The sequence below is a fragment of the Gekko japonicus genome, unplaced genomic scaffold (assembly GCF_001447785.1).
Source record: "Gekko japonicus isolate JY-2015 unplaced genomic scaffold, Gekko_japonicus_V1.1 scaffold1205, whole genome shotgun sequence".
NCBI lineage: Eukaryota > Metazoa > Chordata > Lepidosauria > Squamata > Gekkonidae > Gekko > Gekko japonicus.
The window spans coordinates 1-12,680 of record NW_015175395.1 but is presented as its reverse complement, the minus strand read 5'-3'; the positions used below and the strand labels follow the sequence as shown (position 1 = coordinate 12,680).

Genomic DNA, 12,680 nt, shown 5'->3' with positions numbered 1-12,680 from the left:
CTTGGTGTTTAGTCAGGCCGGCCACATGACCACGGAAACGTCTTCGGACAGCGCTGGCTCTTCGGCTTTGAAACAGAGATGAGCACCGCAACCCTAGAGTTGGACTCGACTGGCTTTCAAGCAAGGGAACCTTTACCTTTACCTTTTTAGTCAGGACTCATCCTGGCTGAGACTGGGCACTGAGCCACAGGGAAGGTTTCAAGGGTGACTTGCTACTTTGCCAGGCTTTGATTGGCCCCGATAAATATTATCTTCCCAGCCAGTTGCCAGCATCGAAGGACGTAATGCCAGAAAGCAAAAATCCAGTTGACTGGGCCTGGCTGTTAACAAGCATTCCTTCGGCGCCAGGTTGCACTCCTGCACATGACGGCATCTCGCAATGATCAGGCCTTTATCTCCCTTTCTGACCTCTCTTGCAGAGTCTCCCAGCCGCTGGTACCCCAGGCAGGTGAGCCAAGGGGAGATGGAAGCCACCGGATTCCCCAACACACCAGGCAATCTCTGTGCGAGCGAAGAAACATCTCCTTCACAAAGGAACGATGCTTTGTACGTGCTCAGAGGCATTTGCTTCCTGGTGCTAAGATTTTGGTAAACAATATCTGGCAGCCTCGAGTGCTGTCTCTTGCCCGATGTGTTTCCCATCAGGTCTTGCAGGCAGTTTTTTGCAAAAGGAACTGATTGGTCCTCTTCAGCAGAGTTCCTCCCTTCTGAGTCCATTGAAGCCAGTAGGCTTAGGAGGGGATAAACCAGTTTAGGATTGTTGTGTAGGCATTTCCCCCCCCCCTTTTGCATACTTGTCTTTCGGGCATTCAAAATGTATTTCAAGTTTTGTTTTGAAAGCCGGATTGTTTGGTGCAAAGAGAAGGAACAGACTTGAGAACGTCGAGTTCAGATCTCCCTTATAAATAAAAGCCAAATGGTGGTGGCACTTCTCTAGAACATTCCATACGCTCCAAAATCAGTTCGCTCTCTGATCTGTCATTCAGAGGGTCTCCCTCTCCACTGGCTGCTTTGCCTGAGTCTTGCCTCCAACATTCTAAACAGTTTGCTGTTCCTCTCCCCCCCACAGCCAGTCAGAACACAGAGGTTATTTGCATATGCAGCCTCATTGGCCTTTGCCTCGGATCACAGAGGTCATTTGCATATGCGACTTGATTGGCTTTTGCCTCTAACATTCTAAACAGTTTGCTGTTCTGAGGTAAAATGCGTCCAATCTCCAGGTGAGGGCTGGAGATCACTCAGAATCACAACTGCTTTCCAGATGGCAGAGATCAGTTCCCCTGGAGAAAATGGTGGGCTCTGTATCCTTATATGCTGCTAAGGTGGCCCCCATATGACAGCCAATGTGACGTAGCAGTCAGGGCTTCAGAGCACGGGAGAGGCTGCAGGTGTGTGGGGGGTGGAAAGCTGAAGAGTGAGGGGGAAATAAAGGTAGGTTGATGATTGGCTGGGAAGGAGATAGGGTTGCCAACTCCAGGTGGGAAATTCCTGGATATGTGAGGGATGGAGCCTGGAGAGGGTGAGGTTTCAGGAGGCGTGGGACCTCGGACAGGTACAAAGCCATAGACGCCACCCTCCAAACCAACTATTCCCTTCTGGGGAACCATCGCCAATCTCCAGGTGAGGGCCGAAGATCACTCAAAATTACAACTGTTTAGGTAGCAGAGATCAGTTCCTCTGGAGAAAATTGTGGACTCGGTGTCATTATACCCAGCTGAGGTCGCCACAGCAAACTGACACTGAGTGTCCAAGGCCGGGGCACCCGCCCAGAGCCTCTTTCTAGAGGCCGTTGTATTTATTTCCACATCGGGCCTTTTTCCTAGTCTTAGAATAAAGTACTTTTGGGTGGGCTTTGGACAGGAAGAAGGCACAGGTACGCAAGCGTAGGATTGCAGGCGAAGTCACGTTGCAAAACGCCTGGTTTTTCTGGGTCAGAATTTTGGAGCGATGCTTGTTCCGCAATTTTAACCACCCCCCCCTTTCAAGGGTCTCAACACAACATACATTGTGTATGCTTGGTGCTGTGGTTAAGTGCGGTGGACTCTAATCTGGAGAACTGGGTTTGATTCCCCACTCCTCCACATGCAGCCAGCTGGGCGACCTTGGGTCATTCGCAGTTCTCTCAGAGCTGTACACTCAAGAGCAGTCCTTGAAATAGCTCTCTTAGCCCCACCTACCTCACAGGGTGTCGGTTGTGGAGAGAGGAAGGGGAAGAAGATTGTAAGCTCCTCTGAGACTCCGAGTGAAGGGCGGGGGATAAATCCAACTCTTTTTTTCTTCAATTTTATTCACCATTCCCTTCATTTTATCCTCATGGCAGCCCTGTGAGGTAGGTTAAACTGAGGGAAAGTGAGTGGCCCAAGGTGAAACCGCAGAGTGGAAATTTGAACCCAGATCTCCCCTGTCCTAATCCAGTGCCCTGGCTGCTCCTACATCACACTTGCAAGCAATGCTCCCTCTAAGCTTTGGAGTCTTGTGAGCAAAAATGCTACTTTGTGAGCTACTGGCATTAAAGTTGTGAGCAATCAATTTGGCTGCTGCATAAATCAGTTTGTTCTGGAGCCGTCCTTCCTGAGCGAAGGCAAAAATCTGTGAGCGAGAAGCTAAAAAACTGTGAGCTAGCTCACACAAACTAATCTTAGAGGGAACACCGCTTGCAAGTAGTCCTTGGAAAATTTTAAGGGGTTTAATTCTTACCTCCCGTCTATCCCACTACAGAATGGTGACGTCTGTGTTCCTCCGGGTGGCCTTCAGCCTGATTGGCTGGTTCTTCCTCTACGCGTGGTCCTGCCACCGGTTCAAGGACCGCACCTACGAGTGGAGCTGCCGGTTGGTCACTCTGACGCACGGAGTCCTGGCCACTTGCCTCTCTGGCTACATTGGCTTCATCGACGGCCCGTGGCCAATGTCTTATCCGGGTAGGTCCTCATGGTTTTGCTTTGGATGGAATGTCGGGGTAAAGGTAAAGGTTCCCTTGCTCGAAAGCCAGTCGAGTCCGACTCTAGGGTTGTGGTGCTCATCTCCGTTTCAAAGCCGAAGAGCCAGCGCTGTCTGAAGACGTTTCCGTGGTCATGTGGCCGGCATGACTAAACACCAAGGCGCACGGAACGCTGTTGCCTTCCCACCGAAGTGGTACCTATTTATCTACTTGCAATTTCTTGCTTTTGAACTGCTAGGTTGGCAGGAGCTGGAGCCAGAGACGGGAGCTCACTCCGTCATGCGGCAGCCCGGGTCTTGAACTGCTGAACTACTGACCTTCCACAGCCTGCAGTTCAGCGTCTTAACCACTTGAGCCACCGCAGTCGGTTTAGCAGCGACCAAAAATGTCAATTTAGAGGTAGTAAAGCAAGTCCTTTTCTGTGTATCAGGAAAGAGCCAATGTTGCAGTGCCGACATATGTATCTGTGGTGTGGACATGGAGGATGTGGTGGGATGGTTAATGTAGACTGAATCCTAAAAGGTCTCATTTCTAAGTTATATAAAGTTTTATTGACCAACGTTAGTTCTGAAACGTTACCTTTTCAAAAGAACTGGCGACATGATCTCTTGAACAGACTTAAGCCAGGTGATTGAGAAAAAAATTGGGAATCGCGTTCCTTTAGATCTCCAATCTCTAATGTAAAATTTCAAATGATAAAAATCACAACCCGCTGGTACTTACCACCGACTTTACTCCATAGAATAAATCCGATAAATTCCCCTCATTGCGCCAGGAAATGTGGTCAGATGGGTGACTTCCTCCACATATGGTGGTCTTGCCCAATCATTGCGTAATTTTGGACACAGGTTCACCAAGATTTTCTTTTGATTATAGGTGTAAAGTTAAATTTCCTTCCTGAGGTTTTTTTTATTGGAATACCATCACCACCCCGTAGGAAATAAAGAGCATGATGAGCTAATCTCTATTTTACTTTCTACAGCAAGAAATACGGTGGCTGCCCATTGGAAAAATCCTTTGCTACCCCACATCGATACTTGGTTTAGTTGTATTTAGCCTTATTTTGTTATGGCAAAAGTTACTATTGGCACTATGCAACCATACTCTGAGAAGGCTTATAATAATTTTGTGGCAACCTGGTTCCCACTAATGCGATTTTTGTCTGGAAAGGATATCATTCCGAAAAACCCAATTTACAAAGATAACGATTTTCTTCTAGTTTTTGCTTGGCTACCTATTTTTTTTTTCTTTGCCGAAGGCTGACTGTTTTTATGTTTTGATTGGTTTGCCTGTATTTGGATGGGCTAGTGTGCTGTTTTTCTTGTATGGAATTTGTATAATCAGCAGAGGTCAGCCAGTTAGGTGTAGTGGTTAAGACTGGTGGACTGTAATCTGGGAGAACCAGGTTTGATTCCCCACTCCTCCACATGCAGCCAGCTGGGTGACCTTGGGTCAGTCACAGGTCTCTCAGAGCTCTCTCAGCCCCACCTACCTCACAGGGTGTCTGTTGTGGGGAGAGGAAAGGAAGGAGATTGTAAGCCACTCTGAGATTCTGAGTGAAGGGCGGGGTATAAATCCGATCTCCTCCTCCTCTTCTTCTTCCTCTTCTTCTTCTTCTTTCTTCTTCTTCTTGACTTCTGTTTCTCCATTCAGGATCGCCGAACACCACTCTGCAGATCCACGCAATGTGCATGAGCTTGGGCTACTTCCTGTTCGACCTGGGCTGGTGTGTCTACTTCCAGGCTGAAGGGGCGCTGATGCTCGCCCATCACACTGTGAGCATTGCCGGGATCACCGTGTCTCTGTTCTCGGGTGAGTCAGGAGCGGAGGTCAACGCCGTCCTCTTTGGCAGCGAGATCACCAATCCGCTCTTGCAGGCCCGGTGGTTCCTGCGGGAGAAAGGGCTCTACCACAGCTTCACGGGGGACGTGGTGGACTTCTTCTTCATAGTGCTCTTTACGGGAGTGCGCATCGGGGTCGGGGCCTGGCTGATGTACTGTGTGGTGATGTCCCCCGTGCCCAAGTGGTTCATCAAAATCGGAGGCGTGATCATGTACGCCGTCTCCTGGGTCTTCATGGTTAGCATCTGCCGGTTTGCCCGGCGAAAAACCATCAAGAAATATCACGCCTGGAGGAGTCGGTTCAGCCGGGAGATGAACTCGAACGCCAATGGGCACCTGAAAAGCCATTGACCCCGAGGCCGGATCCACGTTTGTGATCTGGCAGTCAAAGATGTCCGGGGGCCTGATCAGCAGGGCCATTTTCGGGAGGTGAGCCACAATGGAGCAGCAATACAGCGCAGTGTAGTGGGTAGAGTTTCGGACTAGGACGGGGGAGTCCCAGGTTCGAATCCCCGCTTGGCTCATTGAATGACCTTGGGTCAGGCTCTTTCTCCGCAAAGCTTACCTCGCAACGTTGTTGTGGGAATGAAATAGGACCACTTCCACATTTCTTGCCCCGCGCTTCCTAGGGGAACGGTGGTATACAAATGTGGGAAGTGTCACAATGGAGACCAGCGGGGTGAGTTTTGCCCCTGGTACAACTCCACCGATGTTAGTGCATTTACACTGTAGAAACGTCTCTGTGCAGCAGATGGTCCTGGGAACGGTGCACACGCTACAAACAAAGCGTAAAAGACTAGCTGGCGCAATCGAATTGCTTGCGCTCGAGGGGAGCGCCTGGCCTGAACGCCCTCAGCCACCGACTCCTCTAACACTGCCATAACCTCCGGAGGATTTCAAATCACAGTCGGTACATTCCAGCCTCCGTGGCACTGCACCCTCGATGCGCCTGGTGCGTTCCCCGTATTTATTTTATTTATTGATTGATTTAGAGAATGCGTATACTGCCTTTCCAGAACCTTCTGACAGCAGAGTTTATCGTACCTTGGAACCAGAAGGAGTGGGCAGACACCGGAGTCCCTGTCTCTGCCGCTTAACTTTGCTAGGCTACCAAAGATCCCGTCTGGCCCAGCGTCTCGTTTCCAACAGAGGTCAGCCCTCTCCTTCTCCAAAGCTCCCAAGCAGGGCGTGAAGAGGAAGACCTTCTTGCTTTGTCTCCTCCCAGCATCTTCTGGTATTCAGAGGTATGGTGCCTCTGCTAAGAGTCCTCTAGCTGCGGGACAGGCCCCATTTTCCCCAACATTAAAAGGGGGGGGGGGGGCTGTGGGGAGGTCGAAGGCCTCTCCCGACTATGCTCAGCCACTGTTCAGGTCTCGGTAGAAACGGTGCTTTAGAATAGGCATGAGAGCCATTCCAGCAGTAAACTGCCAGTTTAGATATAGTGCATTTACACTGTAGAAACTTCTCTGTGCAGCAGATGGTCCTGGGAACGGTGCACACGCTACAAACAAAGCGTAAAAGGCTGGCTGGCGCAATTGAATTGCTTGCGCTCAAGGGGAGCGCCTGGCATGAACGCCCTCAGCCACCGACTCCTCTAACACTGCCATAACCTCCAGAGGATTTTAAATCGCAGTCGGTACATTCCAGCCTCCCTGGCGCTGCACCCCCCGATGCGCCTGGTGCATCCCCCGTATTTATTTTATTTATTTATTGCCTTTCCAGAACCCTCTGACAGCAGAGTTTATCATACCTTAGAACCAGAAGGAGTGGGCAGAGACCGGAGTCCCTGTCTCTGCCGCTTAACTTTGCTAGGCTACCAAAGATCCCGTCTGGCCCAGCGTCTCGTTTCCAACAGAGGTCAGCCCTCTCCTTCTCCAAAGCTCCCAAGCAGGGCGTGAAGAGGAAGACCTTCTTGCTTTGTCTCCTCCCAGCATCTTCTGGTATTCAGAGGTATGGTGCCTCTGCTAAGAGTCCTCTAGCTGCTCCGGAGACAGGCCTCAGTTTCCCCAGCATTAAAATGGGGGGGGGCGTGGGGAGGTCGAAGGCCTCTCCCGACTGTGCTCAGCCACTGTTCAGGTCTCAATAGAAACGGTGCTTTAGAATAGGCGTGAGAGCCGTTCCAGCAGTAAACTGCCAGTTTAGATATTTTAAATATGAACATATTTGTCCTTGTAAATCGAATGCCAGCACCTCTAGCACCTCTAGCACCTCTTCTTCGCCTCCGGGTGCTTTTTACTTTTGTATTTAGCCCGCTATTTATTGAGGATTGGCAACCAGAGGGCCAAATCAGTATTAGTGCATCGTTAGGGGGGAAAGATGGGGGTTTGGGGGTTTCTGCCACCCACTCTCATTCTTAGATGCCCACCCCCCCAAAGCTCCACCTGAACAACGGGGCTAGACTTTATACATTCCATTTCAGCAGGGCTTTTTTGGGGGGAGAAAGAGGTGCCGGAACGTTCAAGAGGGAAATGAAGTTTCCAGTCTGTATACTGAAGACATGAACTTTTAAACTTTTAAACATTTTTAAAAGAATTTTGTCAAAGAGGTTCTGGAAGTCCTGCATTTCTGACCCTTGGCTGTGGGGTCGGTCTGTTGGTGGTGTGAATAGAAACTGCCTCATACCCCTGCTGGCCAGCGTTCAAGTACAGCCAAAATGTGGCTATGACCAGTGTTCCCTCTACGCTGAGTTAGTGTGCGCTAGCTCACAAGTTTTTTAGCCTCCGGCTCACCCATTTTTATCTTAGCTCAGGGCGGAGGGCTCCAGAGCAACATAATTTATGTAGTAGCCAAAGCGCTGGCTCACAGCTTTAACGCCGGTAGCTCACAAAGTGGAATTTTTGCTCACAAGACTCCACAGCTTAGAGGGACCATTGGCTGTGACCTTCTTTTGGTGTAGTGGTTAAGTGTGTGAGCCGGAGGCTAAAAAACTGTCAGCTAGCTCACACTAACTCAGCTTAGAGGGACCATTGCCTCTAGCCCCACCCATTTTCTTACAACAATCTGGCAGGCACCAGGAAAGGTGTCGTCGCCACAATGCCCACAAGCAGGGCTCTTTTTGTAGAAAAAGCCCAAGAAAGGAGTTTGTAAGCCACTCTGAGACACCTTTGGGTAGTGAAGGGCGGGGTATAAGTCCAATCTCCTCCTCCTCTTCTCCTCCTCTTCTCTTCCTCTTCTCCTCCTCTTGTCCTCCTCCTCTCCTCCTCCTCCTCTTCTCCTCCTCTTCTCCTCCTCTTCCTCCTCCTCCTCCTCCTTCTTCTGTAGCAGCTTTGGACCGATAGGTCATCTGGCCCTAGGAGTTAGTACCGGCAGAGGATTCCAGCTTCGTAGACCTCTGCTAAGGGAAGGTGGTTCTGTAGGGGAATCTTGTGCCATAGCGGTAGGGTAGCTCACTAGTTTTCTTCCCCATCACATTACGGAGGATGTCGTCTGAGAAGGAGCCAGGCCACGCTGGCTGAAGATGGCCGTTTTCCTTTGAAAAACGAAGAGAGCAACTTTCCAGCCCAGGGGTCCCTGCCCTCTTTCAGCCAGCGGGCGCCTTAGGGATTCTGACACAGCGTGGTGGGCGCAGCCACAAAACGGCTGCCGCAGCTTAACTTCAGTCACACGTAGAAGATTATTTGGGTTTTGTGTGTGTGTGTGTGTGTATGCAGGCACACGTGTGCATGGTTGCTTGCCTGGAAGTCATGGCGACTTCTGGGAGCCCCTACTGGGGGCTTGGGCGTTTTTTCAGAGAGGTGGCTTGATAGCCTGCCTCTGCTTCCCAGCCATGGTATTCCTTGGAGGTCTCCCATCCGAGTACTTGCCAGAGTCGGCCCTGCTCAGCTGCCGAGATCTGCCGAGATCGGGCTTCCCTGGCCTATCCAGGTCAGGGCACATCTTGTGTGGCGGCAACGGCTGCCAAAGCACTGCTTTTAAAAACCGGTACAGCCATTCAAATCTCCAGTGGCCTATCAGAAGCCATCCTGGGCAAATACCACCTCCAGCCAACGCTCCCTCTAAGCTGTGGAGTCTTGTGAGCAAAGATTCAACTTTGTGAGCGATCCATTTGGCTGCTGCATGAATCAGTTTGCTCTGGAGCCCTCCTTCCTGAGCGAAGACAAAAGTGTGTGAGCCGGAGGCTAAAAAACTGTCAGCTAGCTCACACTAACTCAGCTTAGAGGGACCATTGCCTCTAGCCCCACCCATTTTCTTTAAAAAATCTGGCAGGCACCAGGAAAGGTGTCGTCGCCACAATGCCCACAAGCAGGGCTCTTGGAGGTCTCCCATCCGAGTACTTGCCAGAGTCGGCCCTGCTCAGCTGCCGAGATCTGCCGAGATCGGGCTTCCCTGGCCTATCCAGGTCAGGGCACATCTTGTGTGGCGGCAACGGCTGCCAAAGCACTGCTTTTAAAAACCGGTACAGCCATTCAAATCTCCAGTGGCCTATCAGAAGCCATCCTGGGCAAATACCACCTCCAGCCAACGCTCCCTCTAAGCTGTGGAGTCTTGTGAGCAAAGATTCAACTTTGTGAGCGATCCATTTGGCTGCTGCATGAATCAGTTTGCTCTGGAGCCCTCCTTCCTGAGCGAAGACAAAAGTGTGTGAGCCGGAGGCTAAAAAACTGTCAGCTAGCTCACACTAACTCAGCTTAGAGGGACCATTGCCTCTAGCCCCACCCATTTTCTTTAAAAAATCTGGCAGGCACCAGGAAAGGTGTCGTCGCCACAATGCCCACAAGCAGGGCTTTTTTTGTAGAAAAAGCCCAGCAGGAACTCGTTAGCATAATAGGCCACACCCAACAGCAGGAACTCATTAGCCTATTAGGCCACACCCCCTGACAGCACAGCTCATTAGCACATTAGGCCGCACCCCCACGTTACCAGAAGTGTGCTCATCCAGCCACACCCACCTTTTGCTTCTTATTCTGTTTACCTTGTTTGTTGTCAAAACCCAGGGCCTTTTTTTGTAGCAGGAACTCCTTTGCATGTTAGGCCACACACCCCTAATGTAGCCAATCCTAATGAGTTTCTGCTGTTGGGTGTGGCCTATTATGCTAATGAGTTCCTGCTGGGCGTGGCCAACTTGGGAGCCAGCCGGAACTCCGTTCCTGTGCGTTCCTGCCCCAAAATAGCCCTGCCCACAAGTACCACATCAGGGATCCCTGTTCTAGCCTCTCTTGTGGTGGACTTAGTCCGTCCTCCGATTGATTGTTACGAAGGCAAATCAGAGCAGCTGGAGGGCAAATTCTGCTGTGAATGAGAAGCTGGGCTATTTCATGCGTTTTGGATTATTTCATGAGTTGTTTTTCCTTACCCAGAGACAGACCTCCTTCACTCGGTGGTGTTTATCGCTCTCTGCCCTTCTCCGCCACTCTTCCCCCAACATTCCAAATGCCACCAAAAAGATAAAAATGAAAGGGAAGCGGAATATGGCACGCAACTTCCAGATGTGGATTTGGCAGCGCTGGGCAGGGCCGCCTTCTCCGTTGTCCTCTCCGCATATGTTTGGTGTGTCACAGTCCTGAACGTTTCTGCTCGATGTGCACATTTTAACCGGGAATAGTTTTAGATGGTAGCCGTGTTGGTCTGCAGTAGAAGAGAGATGAGTCCAGCAGAACCACAGAAACCAGTAAAACAGTAAATCACCGTGTACGATTAAACAATATTTGTTGGTTTTTATATACGTTTAGAATTCAATTATTAACAAAATTACAACAGTAACACTACTCTATGGGAGAACTGGGTTTGATTTTCCACGCCTTCACATGCAGCTGCTGGTGTGACTTTGGGTCAGTTACAAATTCTCTCAGAGCTGTTCTCTCAAGAGCAGTCCTCGGGAGAGCTCTCTCAGCCCCACCTACCTCACAGGGTGTCTGTTGTGGGATGGGGAAGGGAAGGGGATTGTAAGCCACTCTGGGACTCCTTTGGGTAGTGAAGGGCGGGGTATAAATCCAATCTCTTCTCCTCCTCCTCCTCCTTCTGTGCTACTAGACTAGAAAGGGGCTGTTGCTACATACACGCACCTGTTGTGCATGTATGCTATACTTTGAGCCCAGGAGCGTAAGACGTCGCTCAGAATTTGAAACTTTAGCGTTGCAGAATTTTGAGCCTGGAACATCTGGAACATCCTCCAGCCAAAGAAGCCACTTCTATTTTGTAGGGCGCCCTACAGCCTCCCCGATGCTCTGGGCGTGGGTGTTTTGTATGCCCCCTTTCGGTGGGTGAAGCTCTCCTCTAAGCTTGCGAGGGTCTCTGCACCCTGTGGGCGAGCAGGTGGAGACTAGTGTGTGCAACAGGAAGTGGCGCCCCATCCTTCCCTTGAGGTCACTGGATAATCCACTGGAAAAGGGAGGTCACTCGGGCAGCCCTGACGCTTCCCACCAGCACAGCGGGATCGGTGTTGTCAGGAAGGCACGCAGCAAAAAAGCACAAAAGGGGTCGCCGCGGCCCGATCCCACTGCAGCTGCACCACTCGGGAGCCGGGTGTCCAAAAGAACCGCTGACAAAAGCTAAAGCCCTTGACTGGCCGGCCCGTGTGACGAAGCTGGCGCTGATGGAGCACTGGCTCCCCGATATATCATCCTTGGGCATAGTCAATGAGCAGGTCAGCCCCCTGACGTGTGACTGATTTCCATAGGCCAGGAGTGGGGCTGGGGGCAGGGGCAGCGTGGTGGGGAAACTGCCCAGCCCAACTGCCCAGAGGGTCCACCGCTGACCTGGTCTGGTGTCGTGGTGAAGTGTGCGGACTCTAATCTGGGAGAACCGGGTTTGATTTCCCCACTCCTCCACTTGCACCTGGCTGGATTACCTTGGGCAAGCCGTAGTTCTGATAAGAGCTGTCCTTGAAAAAGAGCAGTTTCTGTCAGAGCTCTCTCAGCCCCACCGACCTCACAGGGTGTCTGTTGTGGGGAGGGGAAGAAGAAGGAGTTTGTAAGCCGCTCTGAGACTCCTTTGGGTAGTGAAGGGTGGGGTATAAATCCAATCTCTTCTTCTTCTCTTCTTCCCACAAGGAACACATGATTTCTCCCGGAAGCTGGGGGAGCAGGCAGTCTCTCTTTTCTGTGCTGATAAAGGCACCTAAAGCAGGTGGAGGGCAGCCCTTTTATACTTCCCTCAGCCTTGTTGACCCTGTTGGACTTTAAAGGGATGTGGAGGCATTGCACCACACTTCTCCCTCGGAGGGAGTGGGGTGCGTGTATGTGCCTGCACAGAGGGTGACAGGCTGGATGAGGATGCCACTGGAGGGTATCTTGTCCAGTGCCCCGTGAAAACCTGGAGCCCTTAAGGAAGTTTTTATACTGGGGAGCACTGAAAGACCTGATCCTTCACTACCACCAGCAGTCACAAACCCTGCAGCGTAAGAACGTAAGAAGAGCCCTGCTGAATCAGACCAGTGGTCCATCTAGTCCAGCATCCTGCCTCACACAGTGGCCAACCAGTTCCTCTAGAGGGCCAACAACAGGGCATAGAGGCCGAGTCCTTCTTCTGATAAGAACATCAGAAGAGCCCTGCTGGATCAGACCACTGAGGGTCCATCTAGTCCAGCATCCTGCCTCACACAGTGGCCAACCAGTTCCTCTAGAGGGCCAACAACAGGGCAGAGAGGCCAAGTCCTTCTTCTGATAAGAACATCAGAAGAGCCCTGCTGAATCAGACCAGTGGTCCATCTAGTCCAGCATCCTGTCTCACACAGTGGCCAACCAGTTCCTCTAGAGGGCCAACAACAGGGCAGAGAGGCCGAGGCCTTCCCCTGATACAAACATCAGAACAGCCTTGTTGGATCAGACCAGAGGTCCATCTAGTCCAGCATCCTATCCCACACAGTGGCCAACCAGTTCCTCTGGACAGCCAACAACTGGGAATAGAGACCAAACCTTCACAAGAAGTGCCCGTCTGGGTCAGACCAGTGGTCCATCTAGTAC

The 12,680-nt window shown here is 51.1% G+C and overlaps 1 protein-coding gene across 1 annotated transcript; it reads left to right on the top strand.

Annotated features, from left to right (window-relative positions):
* Positions 1-494: 494 nt before the first annotated feature.
* Positions 495-5,130, top strand: LOC107122557 (transmembrane protein 136-like). The gene is made up of 3 exons (XM_015425674.1): positions 495-546; positions 2,719-2,918; positions 4,592-5,130. Exons 2-3 carry the CDS (start codon positions 2,720-2,722, stop codon positions 5,128-5,130), a joined length of 738 nt encoding a protein of 245 aa, XP_015281160.1. The 5' UTR covers positions 495-546; position 2,719.
* The last annotated feature ends 7,550 nt before the right edge of the window (positions 5,131-12,680 follow it).

Excerpts from the sequence above, each read along its gene's own strand:
- LOC107122557 (XM_015425674.1), top strand. The coding sequence starts at position 2,720 with ATGGTGACGTCTGTGTTCCTCCGGGTGGCCTTCAGCCTGATTGGCTGG. Across the intron at positions 2,919-4,591 it reads GTGGCCAATGTCTTATCCGG|GATCGCCGAACACCACTCTG; the intron begins GTAGGTCCTCAT and ends TTCTCCATTCAG.